General features: G+C 40.6%; 1 protein-coding gene across 6 annotated transcripts in view; it reads right to left on the minus strand.

The window, feature by feature from the left end:
- Positions 8142-23589, minus strand: part of U2AF1 (U2 small nuclear RNA auxiliary factor 1) — a 16076-nt gene continuing 628 nt past the window's right edge. Inside the window, exons 2-9 of one of the 6 annotated variants that reach the window (XM_021406706.1) lie at positions 22430-22517; positions 18829-18895; positions 15482-15531; positions 14803-14901; positions 13465-13598; positions 13034-13126; positions 10895-11050; positions 8142-9946 (exon numbers count right to left, since the gene is read on the minus strand). In XM_021406706.1, the coding sequence (XP_021262381.1) occupies positions 10912-11050; positions 13034-13126; positions 13465-13598; positions 14803-14901; positions 15482-15531; positions 18829-18895; positions 22430-22517 (670 nt within the window). In that variant the 3' untranslated portion in view covers positions 8142-9946; positions 10895-10911. Of the gene's footprint in view, positions 9947-10339; positions 11051-13033; positions 13127-13464; positions 13599-14802; positions 14902-15481; positions 15532-18828; positions 18896-19674; positions 19742-22157; positions 22189-22429; positions 22518-23589 lie in introns of those variants that run through there. The other 5 variants (XM_021406697.1, XM_021406716.1, XM_021406744.1 and 2 more) reach the window with 5 other exon arrangements.

The raw sequence follows: 23589 nt of genomic DNA on the forward strand, positions 1-23589 counted from the left end.
GGGAGGAGGCGGATAGGCGCTCGACGATTGGTCGCTTCGGGGGCGTCGGCGATGCGGTGGCAGCCAATCGGAAGAAGGCGCGGACTGCGGAGCGGAGGAGGAAAATGTCCGCCCCTTGCGGCGCGTGGGGGGCGATGGCGCTGTGGCGCTCTCCGCCGTGGGGGGTGGGGGAGAAGGCTGTGGTGGGGCACGAGGGTTGTGGGTGCTTGGTGCAAATCGATGGGGATCACTCTTGGTCACTACAGGGTGCCCCAGCTCATGGAGAGTCACACACATGAGATAACAATAGTGCTGCGGAGAGCCCCACAGCAGGGCCTGCTGTAGCTGTGGGGAATGCCAGTAAAGGGAAAGGCAATTTGAGGTAGCTTTGTTTCAGAATACGGCTCACCCTTCAGTGTTCACGTGTTTTAGGTAATTGAAGGAGTGGGGACAGCATTACACCTCCGTCTGTATGCACAGATACTCCACAGATAGCCATGTGACATAATTGCACGCTGTATAAAAATAAGGAGTAAGGAGCAGGGTGGTAAAAGTGGCAGAAGGGAGCTGACGACTGGATGTGGCCAGTCTGAGGCTGAACGGCCGGTCCTGGGGGCACAAAGAGTGCTCTCTGGTAAGGAAATGAACACAGTCAGAATGTGAGCTGAGATCTATGAAAAATGAACAAGAACAAAGCAATAAAACCACTGAACAACTAAGAACAAGCTGCCCAGAGAAGCTGTGGTGCCCCATCCCTGGAGGCGCTCAAGGCCAGGTTGGATGGGGCCCTGGGCAGCCTGAGCTGGTGGGGGGCAGCCCTGCCCACGGCAGGGAGTTGGAACTACATGGTCTTTAAGGTCCCTTCCAACTGAAGCCATTCTATGATTCAATGAACAAACCAAGAGAAGCGCCACATATTTTATATCAGCCTTCAATAAATAGCAACACTAAGGCAGGTGTTCCCTTTATACACTAAAAATCCACTTGAGTTGCAAGAAAAATCCATGCTTTAGAAAAAAACATATTTCTTTTCCCTGCCTTTTTCTGGACCAGAAGAGATGCAAACCTACTTTTAATTCTACATTGTTATTCTCATTTTCCTAACAAACAGCTTGCTAGAAAATACAGCTGTTACTTATTTTAAATCACAGCTTGCCTAACTAGTTATGTCAGAAATATGCATGTGCAGTTTGATTTGCACAAGTAACCATTAGCACCACTGGAAAAGCCTGTGGAAACAGACCCTGGCTTACATTTGATGCTGTTGGATTACAGAATGGCATATCTGAGCAAAGCACCGCAAAACAAGCATCCATTAACATTTGTGTCTGAAACACTGTCATAACTTCAAGAAAATGCGTGCAAATATTTGAAAACTGACAGCATAACCACAGAGCCCAAGGGGGGGGGGAGGGGTAAGGTGGGGGCTAAGCCGTACCTTTTTATCTTTGATGCCTTTCAGACAGGCTGAGGGAAGAGGCACAGAGTTGGCTGTTCTGCTTAAGGAGCAGCAGCCTTGCAGCAGCCACTGCAAACTCAGGCAGATGGGCGCTGAGATACGAAGCTGGCAGCACAGATGGACTTGATATCTCTTTCAAACTGTGAAACAGACACCTCAAAGAAGACTTGTAAGACCAAGTGATAGCACTAGGCGTGCTGGAAACTATCTGAACATAATGTGCAAGGCTAATTAGAGGTATTCGTAATGGCACCACAGCTCTGTGCTCAGCATTTCATCTCTCAGGTAAATTGGATATATTTACAAGAAATGGGAGTTTTGTCTTTAAAAAAATGACTAAAAACTTATCTGTAGCGACACAGACCCACACTCTGCCATTGACATTAGCAGCAATAGTCATGGTGGCAGGAAATGAATATACAAAGCTTTTTGTGACTGCACCTTAATTAGACCACCATAACTGAGCCCTATCAGTGGGACACTTAGATTAATCCTTAACCCGGCCTTGTGAGTAACTCCTATAAATCAGCAATTCACTACCAGTGCCATGGAGCACTTAAGCCATTTCCTGAGATTGAGGAACATCCGCCATTACTTTGGATTATTTTTCTTCTAAGGAACTAGAGAAATTGCAGGAAGGGCTAGTATATAACCAGAGTTATTGTTTGATCTGCATAACAGCAATGTGACACTGACCAAAATATTAATATAGAAATAAGCACCTTGTTTAGGAATGGCAAGCAAAAATTGCTGTTTCCTGTGTCAGTGTTGAACAGATTCACTGAAGACTGAAAGATAAAGGAGAGACAACTTGAACATCTGCAGTCAGTGACTAAAGGGCAAACACTATTGAGTTAGAACTCCGAAGATCAGGTAAAGGAAGTTTTTTGTGGGAGCCTAATGAAGTCATCCAAAGAACTAATGGTGTGTTGGTAGTACTCAGAGCCTATTTGGGAGGGGAGAGCTCATGGCTATCACAGAAGCTATGAAAACCTGAAAGTGCTTTTACACAAAGGGAGGAAAAAGCAGCCCAAGAGGAGCCACATCAGATTTTATTTTAACTAAGTGGGAGAGGCTGCAAACAATTTTGAGGACAGAATCATACTCTGAAGTGATCTTTAACAGACTGGAGAAATGAGATGGCAAAGTAGGATAAGGCCAATAAGGACAAATGCAAAATTTTACTGCCAGGCAGGAGTAATGAGCTGCTCGTGTAACCACTATCTGGACAATAATTGTGTAGAATGGAGTGCATGATTATAGCATCACGCAGACTTCTTGTAAGTCAACAATGCCCCACTGTTGTGAAAAAAACAAACATCATACAGGGTTACGCAAATAGGAAATATAGACTGCAGGACACTTGGCACTGGTGCACTTAGTTGAGGTACTGTATCCCATCTGGTGTGCTGCATTTCAAAAGAGGTACGACATGGCCAACATGGGAACAACATGCGCAACAAGGTGCACAACAAGAACGTGTAGAGCAAAATGTGACCTGAGAGGAAACACCGAAGAACAGAAAACTGAAGATGGGCAGGACTGTCTCAAATTAGCTACAGGGCAATAAGGAAGGGGATATACAATTTTTCAAGTTCCTTCGGGAGAAAGTGGAGTAGGTCAAAGTTACAGCAGTAAGGATTTAGGCTTAACATTAGGAGCACAGAATTGCTCAGGCTGGAAGGGGTCTGAGGAGGCCTGAAGTCCAGCCTACTGCTAAAAGCAGTGTCAGTCCAGAGATCAGACTAGGTTGCTCAAGCTTTGTGCACTTGGGTCTTGAAAGCCTCCAAGGACACAACCTCTACAGCCAGTCCCACGCCTAACCATCCTCATAGCGAAAATGTTTTCTCTGAACTGAGTTAGAACCTCCCCTTTCAGTTGACAACCTCAATAAAGATCATGGATTCTTTTCTTGCTGACCTCCCTGCAGGTATAAGAAGTGACCATTAGGTTCCCTCACAGTTGCTCCTTCCCTTGGCTGAGTGGGGCCCCAGCCTCTCCTCACAGAGCCATTGCTCCAGCCCCTGCCTGTCTTGGACCCTCCCCAACACAAACAACTCCAACTTACTGATGACTTTTCCACACTGGGAGCCAAAACAGTAAGTGGTATCTAGATGTGGCCTAGCATGTACCAAGGCAGAGAGGACGTCAGTTCCCTCAGGCTGCTGTCTGCCTCAGTCACACTACTCAGGATGCAGGTGGTCCCCGCTGTTACCAGGACATGCTGTGACCTCCTGTCCTGCTTGCTGTTCACTGCACTCCCAGGACCTTTCCCATGGGACTGCTCCCCAGCCAGGCTGTCCCCAGCCTGTTCCCTGACAAAGACTTGCTCCATCCCAGGGGCAGAACTTGTCATAGGCCCTTGTTCAAATTTCATGAGGTTTCTGAAGACCCATCGCTCCAGCCCATCCAGCTGCCTGTGGAGGGCTACTTTGCACTCTACTTGTCAAGTGCACAACCCCAGTTTGGTGTAGTTCACAAGCCTGGTGAAGATACACTGATTTTCTCCTTAAAGTCTGTTAAACAAATTGATACAACAGGACAGTTACCAGGACAGACAGATCCCTGTGGTACTACATTTGTAATCAGGGCATGAACTATTAATTACTGTCCTCTAAGCCCAATGACCCAGCCAGTTTTTGCTTCTCTGGTGAGTTACCCATTCAAACTGTGAGAACATAGCTTGGATGGAGCAAGAGGCTGTCTGAAACCTTGCTCAAGTCACCTACAGTACCACAGGAAGGACATCATCCATTATTCTCCCCTCACCTACAGACCTATTACCTCTGCTGAAGACGGTCTTTCTGTACAGTGTTAAAGTTGCCACCATGCATGTGTTTGAGACTCATATAGCTGGCTATAGACTAAAGGCATGCTTCCTTGGAGGCTAAGCAAGAAGGGTAATTAAACATCTCTCTTTGTTGTGGTCAACATGGTCATGTGAATTGGTCAAAAATCATGAGTCAAAGCCCTCTGGAACGAAAAGAATGTTCCAGACCGTAATGAGGCTATTTCTTGGTCAGATTTTGTCCTGTCTTAGATTTTGGAATTTCTCTTGCCCATCTCTAGCCCAGCAACACAACAATCTTAAAGCCAGTAGGGCAGTCTACTCACTTTCTACTTATGCTTTGTCCAGAAATCACTTCTTCATGTACTGCCTCAGTGTCCTTTTATCAGGTCTTCCTTCTGCAGCTGCTGGACTTTTTTCCTCCATCAGCGCAGGAGGAAGAAGACTCGAAGCCTCTTCCACATTCACTAACAAAAAGGAGGAAGGAAGGGACAGTAATAAAAGACACAGGACTGTTCTGAGCTGTGCAGCCTTCTCAACTTTCTCTTAAACACAAACATTATCTCTCAAAGGGAAATGAACTAGCAGAAAACGGAGAGCAGTTGCTCCTCTGGCTCTTCCCATAGCCCTCAGGCCCAGAAGACATGCTGGTACATCAGGCTGCAATGGAAGCAGCTTTGCCCTTCCTTTCTCCTGTTTGGAATCCCAGGCAGCTTCAAGAAGAAAGTGAAAATGGGTTGGAAATACATACAAGAATCAGTTGCATAGGTGGCAATACTTGAAATTGAGCCAGCTGCCAGCAAAAACACAGCAGGCCTAAACCTGGCAGACTACAGGGTTTTCTGTGAAAAACAGAGGGGCAGAGAGACTGGCCCATTTGCTATGCACTGCCTGTATCCATACTTTGTCTCATAGCCCAGTAAAAGCAGGGCAGGAACTTTTTTCTTTTTTCTTTTTTTTTTAATTCCTCCACACTTACCTAAAAGAGCAGCTTTGGAAACTGACAGCTGAAGGCAAGTCAACGGCCTACAGTGCTCTAATATTGCTCAGGAAAGCAGCACTCTGTGTGCCTTCTTCAGAAACCAATGAGTTTGTCTCAAAAGAACATGAGAACCTAAGTTTTCTTCCTAGTGGGAACAACTGTCAGAACTCTAAATATTTCTAAGATGCTTCAATCAAAGGGAAAACTGTACTCACACAAACTGTTCCACAGGGCCACAGCTCACCTGAGAAATTGCTGCCCCCAGCCTCACTTGAATGCCACCATTTCACCAGAAGCTATCACGCTGCTGCTCTGTTGATGTATGAATGCATGTAACTTGCCTTTGGTCCTGTCAAAATAATCTAGTTAGAAAGCAATCACCAAAACTCAAGTTACAAGAAAAGCACTGAGCTAACAACCACTGGAGCGCTATTAAAAACTTACACATCTGATAATCATCACCCCTCCCTCTCCCACTTGGTATATGTTGAAATGAAGACACTGGCTACCAGAGCTAGTCTGCTGGCAGGTATGTTCTTGTAGCTTTCACCATTCAAACAGCTTTCACAAACTCAATTTACAGCTGAAACTTCAGAGCAATTGAATTCATGCCTTTTTGGCAGTAACCTCCATCTTCAGAAGTTGGGGAACCTTCTAAAATGGCTCTGGTGCAGCTGCTGAAACACTGTGCAGCTCTGGATAGCACTGTCCTTTTGCTGTTCGTTCTTCATGCTGGATGTTACAGTTTTATAGGAAATTAAGCATGACACAGGACTAGGAGATCAGACGATTATGAGCACATTGCTGACGAGGATGGATCATTCACATGGTTCAAGAGACATGCTCAATTTTCTATGCACATATATTTAACAATTTGAAAATTGCAAAAAACCTGGAGACGTTTGTAAACATTATACGATAAATAAAATTAAGCTAATCGGATACATTCAGAAATACTTGTGCATAGTTTTAGAATGCATCATAGAATCATAGAATTAGCTAGGTTGGAAAAGACCTACAAGATCATCCAGTCCAACCATCCACCTACCACCAATAACCCCATAAACCATGTCTCTCAACGCTATATCTAAACGTTTCTTGAACACCTCCAGGGACGGTGACTCAACCACCTCCCTAGGCAGCCCATTCCAGCGCCTGACCACTCTTTCAGGAAAGTTGTGTTTCCTAATGTCCAGCCTAAATCTCCCCTGGCGCAACTTGAGGCCATTCCCCCTCGTCCTGTCACTAGTTACAAGAGAGAAGAGGCTGACCCCCAGCTCACTACAACCTCCCTTCAGGTAGTTATAGAGAGCGATGAGGTCTCCCCTGAGCCTCCTCTTCTCCAGACGGAACAATCCCAGCTCCCTCAGCTGCTCCTCATGAGGCCTGTGCTCCAGACCCCTCACCATCTTTGTCGCCCTCCTCTGAACACGCTCCAGGGCCTCAATGTCCTTCTTGCAGAGAGGGGCCCAAAACTGGACACAGTACTCGAGGTGCAGCTCACCAGTGCTAAGTACAGAGGGACAATTACCTCCCTACTCTTACTGGCAACACTATTTCTGATACAAGCCAGGATGCCATTGGCCTTCTTGGCCACCTGGGCACACTTCTGGCTCATGCTCAGCCGAGCGTCGACCAACACCCCCAGGTCCCTCTCCTCCACACAACCATCCAGCCACTCTGCCCCAAGCCTGTAGCATTGCCTAGGGTTGTTGTGGCCAAAGTGCAGGACCCGGCACTTGATCTTGTTGAACCTCATCCCATTGGCTTCAGCCCAGCTATCCAGCCTGTCCAGATCTCTCTGTAGGGCCTTGCCACCCCCAGGCAGATCGACACTTCCTGCCAGCTTGGAGACGTCTGCAAACTTACTGAGGGTGCTCTCAATGCCCTCATCCAGGACATCTATCAAGATATTGAAGAGGACAGGCCTCAGCACCAAGCCCTGGGGAACACCACTCATGACCAGTCGCCAGCTGGATTTAACTCCATTCACCATCACCCTCTGGGCCCGGCCCTCCAGCCAGCTCCTTACCCAGCAAAGAGCGTACCTGTCCAAGCCACGGGCTACCAGCTTCTCCAGGAAAATTCAATGTGAAGAGACTGATTTATTCTACAGGCTGCAATTATTCTATTTGGCTGCAATTTATATTTTTTAAATGGAAATTCACACATTCCAAGGTAAAGTTACGCTCAATAGCATATAGCTCAGCTTCACCTTTGCAGTAAATTAGCACAGCTATAAGTATTCTCCTCTGTGACAGTCTTACCTGTTAGGTATTACTTCCTTACCAGCTGACGTGAGCACACACCAACTCAGTATCATTTTTTTTTTTTTTCAGCTCGGACACTTTCTGAACAGGACTGATTTTCAGAACAGTCCAAAGTTAGTGCTCGGAGAATCCAGTGATGAATACTTTCCCTATCTGCCACATAAGCAGTTCTGCTACGTTAAAGACAGCATATTCGGTATAAGTTGCAATTTTAAGACAGTGGGAATTAATGGTTGTATCCATTGCCAAAGTTTTGCAGCACAAGTCCCGCAAGACTTGGGAAAAAAATCACCTTCAAAAAATTGTCCCTTCTCAGTTACTCATACCCTCAATTAAGCACGCCTTTTTTTCCTGTCAAAATGAGCATCCGTGTTCTCCGTAGATCACCACAATAGAAAATTACAGGACTGCTCAACCAGAGCCCTTATTAGTTTAGGAAAGAGAATAGAAACCAACCCACTAAGTTATACTCTTTTGATACTTCAACTTTATCAAGTTATGAAATTAAGGCATGCTCCACCAGCCCTAGAAAAACAAGTCAAAGAATCATTTGAAAAAGTGGCTCAATCCAAAAGCTGAGAATTTGAAACGCGTAGTCTACGTCCTCATTAGTCATTTAAAGAGCAGCATCCCATCTAAAGGAAAGGGATAATTTTTGTCAGGTTCTTATAAAAAAAGGCTTTATTTTTGAACAAATTTCTCCATTTGGTTTTACAGTCTCAACATACATCATATTCATGGACAAGCAGCATTTTCACAGAATAAGAGCCAAATACAAGTAAGAGGAAGCCACTTGGGATTAACAGTTTCAACCTAATTGACTCAGACTTCAGAAAATACTGTATGCTGTCACTTATTTGAGGTAAAGGAATTCCATAAATTAAGATGCACTGTTTAACAGAAGAGCCAACAACAATATATTTGTGAGAAATAGGAACCTTTATGAGGAGGGGGGGAAAAAAAAATCAACTCTAAACATACTGTAAATAAGAATAGAATGGGTGGGTAGGATTCCCTACCTTCACATCAGTGAACGAATCCATTTTGAACTACCACATTTAACTAAATTGGCGCAGTTTACATTTCAGATTTGATTTATTTTATTGGTAGCATACATCCTTCAAGGTGAACATAACTGAAGCGGTATCGTGAGCTTGGTTTATATGCTGAATGCTGTCACTAGCCAGACTGCCAGGTAACAATCAAGAGTTGTTTTCCTTCAAGTATCCAGTAAAATCCATTGCTTTCAGTGCCCTTTAAGACATCTTCCAGTTACAAAAGGGGGAGGAAAACAATTTTTTGTTGTCTGTTCACACGAAAAAAAAAATGTACTTGCTGCTTAGCAGTGCCTAGATAAACAGATGAAAGCCATTACAGAGAAACATTTACACTAGTTTGAAATGAACAAACAGCAAACTAGCATGTGCCAATAACCCATGTGAAAAAAGATCTTAAGCATTTTAAGTAGTAACCACATTATACTAGATACTGTATTAAAAACTGGTGGCTATTGTCACCTTTTTGAAAATTAAGTTAGCTCACTAATAATCCTAAATTCACTTAGGAAATGGAACTGGATTAATGTCCTTTAAACCAGAACTAAGTTATCAATGTTAAATTCCTAATACTAGCAGATATATCACAGGTTTCAGTTCAGCCATCTATTCTAGGCACTGATCAACTTCTCCCAGTGAAAAAGAATTCATAATTCATGTATCTGCAACAAAATATAAACAGTGAAGCTGTCTTCATGTAGAGATACTTTTCCTTTTATAGTTACTGGCAGAGTAAGTTCCACAATCTGGTTGGTCAAGCCACTCAGAACAAACATAATAAATTGAAATTAAATTGGTACAAGAATGTAGCTCTAAAAGACAACATTATATTCTTTCAGAACTGAACACTTTTTAATATCTTTCTTTGCCATCTCCAAGTTACAGTGAGCAAAATGATCTTGTATTTATTTTTGAGACAGAGAAGCTGGTTTGTTAAGTCTGTCTGTGCAACACTTTCATATCCTTTATTATCCTTCCTTTTATTTATTTACTTTAAATAATTAAGGAGCAGATCTATCATTTAGCAAGTTCCATACTCTTAGAATTAAGGAAGCGCTAGTAAATTCTCTGTCATGTTAGAAAGCTGTATTGTATTAGGTAGTTTCAGGTACATAAATTTTATCTTGTAGAAATATGACCACTGCCCAAAACTTCATGCTATGTCACAAGCTGAATAAAAGCAGACGTGAATGAATTTAAATTGCAAGTACATTGTACAGTCTCTCAAGATGTTCCAGCAACATTTCAATTAAACCTTTAACTCCTCAAGGGATGCACAACCTAAGATACGTTGCTGTTGTGCGATTCAAATGAACCAAGACAGAAAAAGTCTTGTGAAGAAACTGCCATCTGTTCGTCAGCTTTCATCGCAGTTTACATCTCTTCAAAAGAGAAACAGGAAAGTATGTAAAGCTGGAAAAAAAATGCTTTCCGTTAGCATCCAATTAGTCCTGTCGTCTCGAACACCAGTGAAACGCTTTTTGTTACACAACAGCTGGGAGAACACAGTGAAAAAAATTCAGTCTGTTACGAAATTTAGTCCTTGTATTTAGGACCTTTTGTTTCTTTCAATAGATCCTATGTTTCCTGTTGCATGGAGCATGAGTTTTTAAAAAAGAAACTCATTGCTACTGAGATAAAAATATTGTTTCCCACCCCTCCCACACACTGCAATAGATAACTTTATTTCTAGCCAAGATGAGGAAATTAGTCAAGAATCAAAAAAAAAACCCTCAGCTATGAACTCTGGCACTGCCAGGAGTAGCAACACAACTACTCCAGAGTGCTTAGAAAAAAGGCTTTAGATTTTACACCAAGAAACTGGATTTATTGTAAATGCCACAGTCACATTGATAGACAGAGCACAGACTTCTGGTAACAAACAAACATACATTTTGTAACTAAGCGTTTCTACTTGGTAAATAAATGCACTTCGCACAGCCTTCCTTTTAAATGTGCCTAAACTAACCTAAATAAGCAGACAGCATAGCAGAAAAGGGAAACTTATATGAGTAACTGTTTCTTAAGCAGTATATTATTTTTTACTATGTATATAATATTTTATATTATATACACACACATTTTCATCAACAGTTCAAATCATATCCAAATAAAAAAATAAAAATAAAAAAACCCAAACTGGCGCTCCTCCAATACATTTACCACCTTTCCCTCAGGCATAGTATTAATCCAGGTATTTGTCAAGATAGAGGAATGACAGTTAAAAAGACTCCCCCCACAAGAAACAAGTTACACAAAGAATACTGTATCACTACAAATTTTTATTCAGAAGCCCATCTTTAAAAAAAATCTCATTATGAACTTGTTTGGTCAAACTACAACACTTTCTAGCAGACATACAGTAAAAATGGCATGGCTCAGAATCGACCGGATCTTTCACGATCTCTTGATCGCCTCCTATCACGTTCACGTCCTCCTCCTCCACCACCACCACCTCCACGACCACGATCTCTGGATCTAGACCGACGTTCACGGGACCTCGACCTGGATCTATGCCTTCAAAGAAAGTTTGAACATTTTATTGTTTCATCACTTCCAGTAGCATTCAGTGGAACATTTAAGGATGAAAGGAATGGGACAGAAGAGAGACAGTGTGCAACATTATAAATTGGCAGTCACTCTGTGAAGTCATATACTTATGTATTGAACAAATATAACGCTGAGGAGTCAGCATATCGTAAAAAGACTCCACTGTTCACTGCCAGTCATCCATTATAATGAATGTACAAAACTTAAGGAAAGGCACGTAGAGGAAGCAAATGCACTTTCATGCAGCTGCTAATTGAATCAATGAGAAAAGGGGACACCTGCTTCTGCAGTTAATAATAGCTCTCAACCATACAGAGGGAAATCCTTGAGCTAAACGTTTCCAAGTCCAAACCCATTAAATCAACAGCATTATCTAGCAATCTGAGTTCTGTGTTTTTTTTGCCTGTTTTCTGCCTTCCATTCTCAAAAGCCATCAACCTTTGCAAGTAGTCTTCCCTGTCTCAAGTGTTGATGACTTCAATTCAAGAAGAAAGCTAAAACCACGCCGAATGTACTGCTAACACAGCTACTATGGATTTATATCTTATAAAGCACTTGTCAAGGAAAACAGTGTTTTGAGTGGTTATAAGGATTTCAGAAGAGTCAATTCACTAACATGAGGAAAAAAAAAGTAAACATTACAGTTGTAAATAGCTGTACTGTAGAATACAGCAGAATTAGAAAGATCATGGAAGCAAATGCTACGAGTCTTAATTTTACAAAATATCGTCCCATGCTGAGGTGAACCAGGATGGGAGCTTGCATAGGGGCAAATTTTATTCTGACACGGAGGCACGCAAGTCTCGCATATCACTGAGTTTTAGAATTACTAAATTAACCTATTTTTCAGAAGTTCTGGTATACTCTTCTTTTTTCTACTTGAAATTTCAAAGTAAGTCGTTTTATGTAGGACTACTTTCAGATCATTCTAATCTATACAATCTACCTGCAAAATCTCACTGATGCAAATACCGACTTTTTTTAATATCAAGCCTTACTGCTAGCATGTGACAGGTTTAGCTTCACCAAGAATTTTAACAGGGCAAATAAAGACTGAACTACTCAGAGGACTCAACAATTATATTTGTTCAACCCTAGCCCGAAATTAGGCCATGGGTAAACCAATCATATTCCACAGTTGAACATGCCAGTCTGATCTTTATTGCAATAGAAAATGATATACTGGTGCCTACGCGAGAGAGGTGCAGATTCAGACTCCTGGAAGTGACCAAAAAGGTTAAGACGAACACATTTCATCTTTTTTCCACAAATCATTTGAACATCTTAAATTACATTTAAATCGGGATACTTTTAAGAAAACATTTAGGCACAAGCATGTTAATTCACATTTTTAAAGTTAGATTTATCCTCACAGATTTTAAGATGCTGCCAATTAGAGACATTTATAGGAAAAACATTTTCACACTCCCAGGATCCTGCTGTGATTGAAAGAGGCATACAAAACTGCTCCACACAAAAGCAAATCCAACAACTAAATACATTTCACCTAAATAAGAAGTTCCTAAAACCAAAGAGATTCAAATCCAGCTCAGAGTGGACCATCCACAAAAAACATGCTGCAGTAACAGCACCGGTGTAAGCTTTTCCACAAGGTATCTTAATAAATATATACTCTCCTGTTACTAAGGAACAAATATTGGCTAGAAAAGCTAGCCATTAACTGCCAAATCAAACTAAAGAGAAATAGTAAATACACATCCGGCCCTGAAGATATCCATAGATATTCTTGATAGAATCATAATTCTAGTTGTTTTTATGAAAAACACGCTCTTCTGTTCTAAGCTGGCCACTTACTAGTTTTACTTGATGCCTTTCCCTGGTGCAAATCAGAAAAAGCAAGAGAGGACTTAAGTTTACAAGGTTTATCTCCTGAACGTTATGCAACTGATATTGAGCTTATCTGTTTTAATTATTTAAAAGCAAACTCACTTTTTACGACGACGCCCGTACAACTCACGTCTTAACTCTCGAGAAATGGGCTTCAAATGCATGAAGTTGCAGAAACCTCCTCGTGTACACTCTCTGAAACAGAATTCGAGACCGTTACAATTCTCTGCCCTACAGTGGATCTGTTTGCCCTAAGCCCTTAGTAGGCCTCCAGCCATTCAAAAGTTAATCACCTCTAATACTAAAAACAGTAAACTGCAAAGATCATTTACTGAAACTGCCTTGTTCCTAGATCAAAATCCAAAAGCTGCTAGAAGCCAGAAGCTGACTACAGATAGCCCAGATTAACAGTACCTGAAGCGTTTTTTCATCCTACTCTGAATTACATATAAAACCCACACCCAAGCAACCATCCTGTCTGTGCAAACATTTCAAAAGACACTTCCATAGCCAAACAGAAAGTTGCTTTTTACCCCATTTCATATTGACGGCAGCAGGCCTCTCTGAAATCGGTCACAGGTGAAAGCTCAGCATGAATGGGCTGTCCATTAAACCAGCGATTGTTCAGGTCAATCACAGCCTTTTCTGCATCTTCTTCACGGCGAAACTAGAAGCAAAAATAATTTCTCATGCTGTAGAGGAGCAATAGAAGTAGATCAAAAATCCCCGACTAAAGAGGTTTATGGTATCTGTGGCTTAGGACTACTATCGAAACTACAAACTACTTCAGAGTTCCTAGGACAGACTGTCTCATCAGGGGTAAAAAAAAATAATTAAAAAGAGCTAGCTTTTCATTGATTCAGATTCAGAGCTAATCTCGACAGATACTTCTTCATAGTTTTATCCTACTTGGTCTTTTTTAGTTCTGCAGCTTGTATTTTAAGTTATGAGAACGCTGTGTCTTCTTACTACCACTTTAAATGAGGAATGTGTACTTAAGTGTACCTCATGTAATGCTAATGTTCCAAATGTAGCGGAACCTTTTCAAACATTTAAGAGAAATCAGCATGAGAACTGAAGCCCTTGTTCACTTACAGAAACTTGATCTTGTTTTACTAAGACGACAAAAATAATCCTTTTTCACAGTCCATCGTCTACAAATTTTTAAAAGCAACTTTTATTTCTGATTATTACGGTCTACATACATACATGTATATGGCCATACATATGTGGCCTTGTGATATTTCCCAGATAGGGAAAATTACAGTACAAATATTTAACCAATCTTGCTCATCACCTCCCTGACACTTCATATACACAATGAAATTTCTCCAAGCAGATAACTCTGTACAGCTTATTCAAAGCAAGTATCAATGGCTCTTAAGAGCTAAACCTAAGCATGTCAGTTTGGACCTTAAACCAACTAGTGCCATTGGTTACAAGATGTTTTGTTTAACTGGGAAGTTAGAAAATAAGTGCATCTGTGGAATACGAACACCTGTTGCAAACAAACCTCTGCTCATAGCGAAGTGCTTAGAAGGCAGCACGACAGGAAGAAATATCCACAATTCCTATTGGTCAATTGAACAGTCCTTCAGCAGAGACTGTGTTTATTAACCATGTAAAAAATGTTGCATCCATCTCTAGACACCGACAGATTTTGAGTATCAGAAATGCTTTTCACCATTTCTTAAAATTTGTTTCAAATTCCATTGCTACTTTCACTCTTCTTAATTTATATTGATAAATTGGAGAGAAGTTAGGATCCGAAGATCTACCTTCACAAAACCTACAAGAGTACAGTGCGTTTAAAAGTATAGATCCATTATACTACTTCTATTCACCATAATTAACACTTCTTTTTATCCTACCTTTACGTATACATTTCCAACTAGATGATCTCCAAGGTTATCACAAACATTCATCTCCTCAACTTCACCGTATTTTTCTTCCATTTCTGTGAAGACCTCCTAAACACAAACCAAACAATTAAAAAAAAATTAAAATTTTAGGATGTTAAAGTGCAGAACTGATGCATTTAACTATTAATAACAACAAAAAGAAGATCGTTCTTTGAAAAGTCTTTACATTTCCGATCTTAAAATTGGTACTTGCTTGGCCTGCACTGTGTCCAGCTCTAAGCACAGTGCTAACAGGATAAAATAAAAAGCTATGGAAAACATTAAGCACACAGTATTTAGTCAACACATAAAAAGCCCTGAAAACACCATACATAAGCCTTGCACATATAGTGCTCCTTAGATCTATCTCCATACAAATAATTTTTTTTTCTGATTTACAGAAGAAATTACAGAATCCAAATGCTACACGGCTTAGGTTGTTGATTTTTAAACATAGCCGACTATCTACAGTAAAGCTAAACTAACTGAAGTTACACCAGCAAATATTTAACACTGAATGTTTCAAGTTTAAACAAACACCTGAGGAAACTAATGGTCTTCTCTGAATCCATTTACTTGTGATATACACTAAAATCCACTCAATTTGCTTCTGTAAGTTTGAGAATACTTCAGTGCTTTTTCTGCATACCTCAAAGAACTCATCATAATGCTCCTGCATCTCAACATCGCTCACAGCACCTGTAAAAATCAAGAGTCATTCCGATTAGAGCCTGTAACTAAGGAAAAAAATGCTTATACTACAAAACATAATCTAGAGGTGCCATGTGGAGCACAAAGGACACCATATATCGTGTAGCTAACTAACAGAAGTATTAAAAAAAAAATCAGTGTATGTGAACAGTTTTAAGTCCAAAATAGTATGTCAAGACATTCTATTGACACGATCAAATCAAAACAAATTTAAAATCAGAACCAAACTTGTATGCCACAAATCTAAAGGGAGGAAAGGGAAAGGAATTGCTTTCAAGTATGATTTAAATTTGATGCACAATTCCACCCTTTATCTACCAACAATTTTATCTAAACAGAAGGCAAGTGCTTTGTCATATCTGCATTTTTCTAAGTATGACTACGGTTTCTCTTCCTAAATGCAGAATTGCCTTTTAACAAATCCATCTCTCCATCTCCAGTACGTATACACTAGAATGTGAGAGTTTACAAAGTAAAACAGCCCGGAATTGTATTTGATTTTTTAAGAATTTCTTCAGAGGAGTTATTAAAATGATGTTTTATAAGTGCTCTCAAGGAAGGGTGTTACAATGCCTTGCAACAGAAAGCACTTCTTTTTTTCCTGAGTATCACTTAGTTTTTCTATAGCCCCGCAAAAATATTTTAGTGCAAGGTAAGCCAGCCACAGTTAGGTTAGACTATTTTACATGCTCCAAGCTGGACTTCACAAATGAACGCTGCTTGCCTGCTGCCATTTAAAAAGCAACATAAGTTTGGCTGATTTTTCAGAGCATTAAGAATATGAGATTGAGTTTAATTTATTTCCGCTACTCTACGGTATTTTAAGGTATATTAAGCTATATACATTAAAACCTAATGTATTAGCTCTTCAGCAGTTAAGTGGTTTATTATGATCAAGTGGAGCAGTTTTAAAATGAGCCCTGCATTTCACGCTGGAAAAACATTCTAGCCTTCAAATTACGAACACTGCCGGTTTTAGTTCACAGAATGTGAAAGAAACAGAGCCAACAAGGCTAAGTTTATTCAGCTCGGGCTGCTAGGAAAAAACAGATGCCTTGGGCTCAGCCATTTTTGGCTAACAGTACCATTTGGAAGAACACAGCATCTTTCTTCAAAGTCTCTAATAGTAACCAGCCACATTCTCTGGAACTGCAATTATTTTTCTTCCAGCCAGCTGCCTCCTGAAGAAGGCTAAGTGAGGCTTGTCGTGCAGTTTAGGCTCACATTTCCAGATCTGAAACACGTTTGCTTTTAGAGCTTTCTTCTTCCCCACTTTCCCACAGTCACACAGCAAACGAAGTAAATATCAAACTTGAAACCAGTTCTTCTAGACAGGTAATACTTAACTATATTCTCAAGGTGGTGCAATCACCACTCGTAATAGCTTATTAATGCCTAAGGATTTATTTATTCTTAAGATATCAGATGGGGCCTCCACGAGCCACACAGGGAATAATTAATTCTAACCAAATGGACGAGTGCTAGAAACTTTAAGGAGATTCCACTGTCAAATTAAGAGATCATAAGCAACAGTTAGTTAATGGCTACGTGAAGGTCCTTCTAAGTGGGAAGCATACATACGCACAGGCTTTGCAAACATTCATATTCCAGGGCCACCGGTATCTGAACCTTGAGAAGCCCAATTACTAATTAAAATACTCAGGAAAACTATTATCGTTCAAAACTAAGGTTAATCCTCTACGACGGCAATAGAAAGGAAGACAGTTAAGCAACAACAAACAACACATTCAACAGCTACCCAAGTTATCTGTTTAAAACACATGCAGTACTTAAGTAGGGACAAAAATATGGAAAAAACAGGGAGCTGGGAGTTTCAGCAAATGTACTGATAACAGAGCTCTAGCTCTACCACACAAGGTACAGACAGGCTCTGTTACATGACTACCCACTCGTCAAGGCAAACTAAAGTTGGATACCAGTTTTAAGAAGGCTAGAGAGTCTGTTCAAGTCAAGACTCTTACAATCTGAATAGCTCCACAGACCAAACTGCTGTAACGGTGCAAATTAGTTACCAGCGCATTGAGAATTTAGGGACAGTGGAAAAACCCAACTGAACGTACTTGTTTTACCAAAATAGCATTAACTACAAAGCATCTGCAACAAGGCCTACAAATCAACAAAACTGTTTAAGCATCTAGACAAACTTACATAGCTCATTATGCATCTAGCTTGATCGCATCACACAAAACAAGCTTGAGTTACTTAACTAGGCCATTAATACTTTTAGAGCAGAAGACTCGGTGTTGACCTTTAAGGTAGCGGCTGATTTCACAAAGCACACCTAATTAAATGCTGGTAACTAATCTGAACTAGTCTATAATCCAACAGTCCAAAAAAGGAATAGCCAAACAAAGCTTTATTACCACACAGTCATATTCACTTCAACAAGAAATATTAGTTAGAAAATAATATCAATCCTTTTGATTCTAGTTTTGAAATTTAATCTTATTCTAATATGATGCTTCAGTCACAACGACAGATCAGTAACTGCAGATCAACAATCTTGGTCACTTAATTTCTGCCAGTCTTAGAGTAGGTGTTTTCCTCTTTTGCCCATTCCTACCTCATGAGGAGTCATCAAGTTAGTTTGTGACCATACCCAAATGGCTGCCCCTCCTCAAAAGTACTCTTAAAGATATATTTTCCTACACAAATATGCAACTTGGTTCTGAAATTTGAATTTTCAAAGCATGGAAGGAATTTTAACCACGCACCTATCCAAAAGGACAGCTGCCAAAAGGGAAGCTATTGTCAGTGTATTCTTCCAAAGCAGACTCCAAATGGAAGCCACATTATTAACCAAAGACAAATTTCTGCATGCAGTCTGAAGAGTTTCAAATTCAACTTCTCTTCACATTTACAGAGCAGGAAATTTATTTTGGATGAAGTCAACGTGTCATTATCCTGCTCTTTCAGGCAGTGGAACCTTACGGATAGTATAAAACATACAGAAAAGCACTGCTAGGATGCAAGCAACTGGCAAGGAGAAAGGAGGGGCGGATGAAAGCAGCGCATCAAGACTGCTTTATAGGGGAAGTACAATTTCAACTTATGTCATTTAATAGATAGTATTCACATTCCCCTCAGTTTTCACAGTAGGGAAGAAGGTGAATGGGACAAGAAGTTTTGGGTATTTTGGGGGGCACATTTCATTAAATGTGGTCAGTTTGATCTGTTAAACTAATATGGTAGACCAGCTTAAGTCGACACTGAGCTCTGACAATCAAGCCCAGGGAACCAGTGAAGGAACTTGTATGAACTTACAGCGCAAACCGTCAGCAGACTGGGAAGAGTTTTGAGGGTTACGGTAAATGTTCAAGAGGGCAATGGTCTGAAATACAAAACGCAACAACTTTATATTATAGAAAATAATTTTAACAAGAAACTGGTTTCCTTTAGGGTCGCTCTAGCCGAGTCTGTGCTGAAAGAGAGGTGGTTATTTTCTCCCAAGGAGAACTTTCACTTAGCTGGTGACCTTTCTGAATGATCCTAACACTGTAAAATAAGAGATCTCATGATACTCCACTATTGTATCTTACTTTTTGTTAACCAATATTACTACGGAGGGGTTTTGTACTACTTCATACAGATATATAGTAAATGGCATCCAAAAGCAATATTCAAAACTATAACCATAATCACATTCACTTGAATTTGGTCTTCTTGACTGGATTCTTAGTAACAAAGCCCCAGGAACAAAGATAATACAATATCGGAGCATAACATGAGATCTCCATTTTCCTATAAAAGATGAAAGAAAAACCACAGTTTTGGGAAACTTACCGTACATCACAAATATACCTATTTTTTTTTGGTTGTTGTTGTTGGATCAAGAATTTGATAAATGCCTGCAGTTTAACCCTTTAAAAAGAATGCAGCATTACTAAGCTATCAAATTTGCATCAAGTCCAATTTATGAAACCACGTTCTGCATTCTGAATTGCACACATTTGACAAGTTCTTGATATATGCGCAAGAAGAGTTCCGTCACTTGTCCTGTTTGCAACAGCTTTATGTCAGCAGCTCAGAAGCCAACATTATTTTCTCATAATTAGGAGTGGGCTCTTTAACACCATTCTTTAAAAAAATTTCTCCAACTGTGGGACTTACAGTGTGAGCCGTCAGCCGTCTGTGCACTGTTTTGGGGGTTACGATAGATGTTTTGAATCAAGATGGTCTGCGGGGAAAAAAAATAAAAAGGGGAATTCTACTGGCTGCTGTGCATATAATAGACAATTGCAAAGAGACAACTTGTTTGCAAACATCTAAAAGTAATAGTTTGTTCTTAAGACTTCTTTTTGGTTTTTTTTTTTTTTTTTTGGCAGAAAATCTTCCAAAATTGCATCCAGACCATCATATTATGAAAACAGTTGTAATTAACCACCAAGAAAGAGCTGCATTTGTCTCAACAGCTATCCTCAAAATGGGAGTTGTGAGGCACAGTAACCTGAAACATCAAACTACGTGATAGGACGGATACGCCTAGCTTCATCTTATTTTGAAGATCAGATTCACTACCGTAAGTCTAGAAAAAAAAGTAAGGGTTATGTGCACAGCATACAATACATAATGCCACAGAGCCTAGAACGTTACACCAGACAATAAGGTTTTTAGGCATGAGCTGCATCTTGTTTTGTGTATCGGGAATTTCTTGGTGGAATTTCTGTTTAAATAATATAATAGCATCATAGGTTCGCATGTTTCCGATCCTTCAAATAAGGACAATATCCTTTTAGCCCTTCTGCTTTTTACTTGAAGAATTAGCCCAGGCAGACTTGAAACCTTACATTTGTACCGTTCTTCTTAAAATCAAGTTGTCTGAAAAAACAAACCATGTTTAAGTTAGTAAACTAATATTACAAAAAAAAAATCCAAATGTCCATATCACTGTAAGCAGCTCAAAAATTGAAATCTGATTACTTACTTAAAATACAAGCTCAACGTTAGTACGAATAGCAGTCCCCAAATAATCTTAGCTTATATATTATTGTCATTAGTTACGTAATGAAAAAAGAAGTCCCAGGACCAGCAATGTCATACCTACATATGCCGTCCACTTAACGTTACAGAATTTGCAATATCGCAATTAAATCACACGCTTGTTTTGTAATAGGTACGGTCATACCAACCAAAGCTTTGTGTTTCCGTGGCCCAGGTTTAAAATAACTGTTTTACTCTACAATTGGAGAGAGCCAGAAACACAGTTACAGCGTTTCTGCTAATTGGCGGTAATTTGACCACTCTGGATTGCATGACCTTTCCTAACACAGCCCTTCAATAAGGGCTGCACCGGGGAAGATTAAAATATTGAGGCAGTAGCTTCCCATTAACAGCATATTTGTTCTTCTATTTTCTATCACAGCTGATCACCAATCTGCATACAAATAAAGATTTCTGTAAGGAATCCCACACGCTGGAGATGTTACAGTACAGCGTGTCAGTCAAGAGCAGTGCTGCAGTGCTCCCAGATGTCTCCAGATGATTCCAGCATGCCCTGCTGACCCACTTCAGCCAGCAGTGCTAACTGCAGCTTCTGCAGCAAAACTGAAGGCTGCATTCACAGAGCTGCACATAAACATGCTCATTAGTAAAATATATGTTTTTTTTTTCTTTTTAACATTAAAACAACCACTGCGGAAGTTGTCTAGTTTCTAATTATTTTCTAGTAGCCAATGACATAAACTCAAGCCTTTAAATTACCTATCGATTTGAACGTGCTGTCCATGTACATCAGTAACACGTTCAGAAAAGGGACAATACTTTTTGATAAATAGTATCTACATTAAGAATTATTAAGTTCCCTTAGATGGAAAAAACTCTTTTTGTTGAAGTACCAGCAGTGGTGCTCACAGATCACAACCCTGACAGTTTCCTCTCCTCAAACCACTCCCGTGTAACACCCCCTAGGCCACTCTCATATTTCCAAGGTTTAACTGCAGGAGCACCACCTCTAACCTCCAGCCATGTGGCTGTTACCTGCCTCCTGAACTCCCCCCAGATCAACACCAGCCCAGAGGACTCCACCTTTGTAGAGAAAACTGCTCCTAATGCAACAGCTTCTATAAGCACATCATACACAGTACTCCCAAAGAAATCTATTTACCTGCATACCTTGACAATCAGCGGTGATAGAAAAAGGAAAAGCATATAGTTCTCCAGGTAAAAGTAGTTTTCTGAAAACCGTAGAGCTCATAATAACAAAAACAATCCTATCGCCCTCTGCACCATTTCTTTAAGCAGATGTGCAGTCACTCATCTTGTCTCTAACATTTAGATAGCCAAAGTCTAAGTAATCTGCCAAGTTAACTGATATATATGCCCTCAGCAACCAGGCAAGCTGCTTTCAAGAAATAATTTTTTCACATTCAAAGGAAGCGTGTAAGCTACACTTGAAACTTAAGAGCCTGGGTCAGAGAGCCAAGATAACGACAGGAAAGTCGCTTACTTGCTTATTATTATTTTTTTTCTTTCTTATATGCAAATATTTAAGTTCACACCTTTTGGCTAGGTGGAACATGCTGCGATTAGTTGTGATAATAAAAAAAAATCTGGGAAGGTTTAAGTGCCTAACATCACTGAGAAGGCACACTCACCTGAAAGTTAGCATGGTTGGTCTCTACTACAGGCAAGCTTACAACAGCATCGCTTCCTGCAGCCATTAAGGGTGACAGGAGATGATTAGAAATGCTGGGAGAAGTAAATGGAATACCCCCAAAAAAGCAAAATCCCATATAAACTGGGGCCAAAAGTGAACTACTTAATCTGGAGCTCTGTAATTATTCACTTTTATCTGAGGATCTATGTTTTAAAGAATATACTTCTACAAATTTAAAACAAACAAATAAAAAGCAAAAGAAAAACAAACCTGGCTAAATGTTGGTTTGTTGTGCAACCGAGAACATCTGTCTCCATGACGGCAAGCTCCGATTTTGAAATAAAACGAACAGTTGACTCTGCAAGTATAAAACCCAAAGTAGTTACATATTGGAATAGAAAAACGCTAGCATACAGTTCCTATAAACTGTGCCCAAAATGCTTTTATCTTGATGTGAAAAAGTAACAGAGCGATCGCCGCTGCTCTGCCCTTCCAAACCTCCCTTTATTTGTCTTTCTCTTGGTTTTGAGGCATGGTGGAATAGGAAGTAAGGGGAAGAACAGTCTGAAAAGTTACAACATGAGCTACAGCGTTGTGTGCTCCATACAACCCCTTCCTCTAGGCAATATAATGCGCTTTAAAACTGATACAGCTGCACCTATGCAATGTTTTAAAAACCCACCTGTTTAAGGTTACGCTCCAATGGGAACTAGAAGCACAGCCAAGATGCTATTTGAAATAATTCAGTTAAGAAAAAGAAGTGTTACACAAACAAAGGATTTCTCTCGCTTATGTATCTTTCCTTGCCAAGCCATCTTTGTGAAGCAGTTCTTTCTAAAGCAAGCTTTATTTATGTTTGCCTCACGGTGATTGTATCTTCTCTTGATGCAACTATCACCCAACAGCAGCTTCAGATGTGTGCTGGTTTGGGTATGCCAGCAGAATTCTCGTGGACGCAGAACGGTGAAAGAGAGCCACAAAGAGCTTAGGTAACTCGACTGGGAAAACTGAAAACAAAGTTACGAAGGCACAAAAGCTATTATGGGCTAGATGTGCGTAAAGGGAAAGAAAAAAGATTTTCCTGGAAGAAAAATTATTATTCTCGTGTTCACAATTCTACAGCGTGTAGTACTCCTTCACACTTTCAACACTTTCTGGAGCGTTCCGCTCACCGTTCAGACAGGCAGCGAGAGCGCAGGGGTTGGGTTCCAGCAGCACGACGTGCACTTACGCTGCGAGGCCGTAGTGCCTTACGCCAGGAAGGACACTACGCTTAACACAGCTCCGGAGAAGCACAGCCGCCCCGTGCGGCGGGGGCCGAGCGTTGAACAAAAGGAGAAGGCGAGGCCCGGCCGCGCGGAGCACCCAGCGCCCGCCCGCACGGCGCAGCCGCCGCGGGGAGGAGGAGGCGGAGGAGGGCCGAAGCCCGG

The sequence above is a fragment of the Numida meleagris genome, chromosome 1, assembly GCF_002078875.1.
Source record: "Numida meleagris isolate 19003 breed g44 Domestic line chromosome 1, NumMel1.0, whole genome shotgun sequence".
Classification (NCBI taxonomy): Eukaryota; Metazoa; Chordata; class Aves; order Galliformes; family Numididae; genus Numida; species Numida meleagris.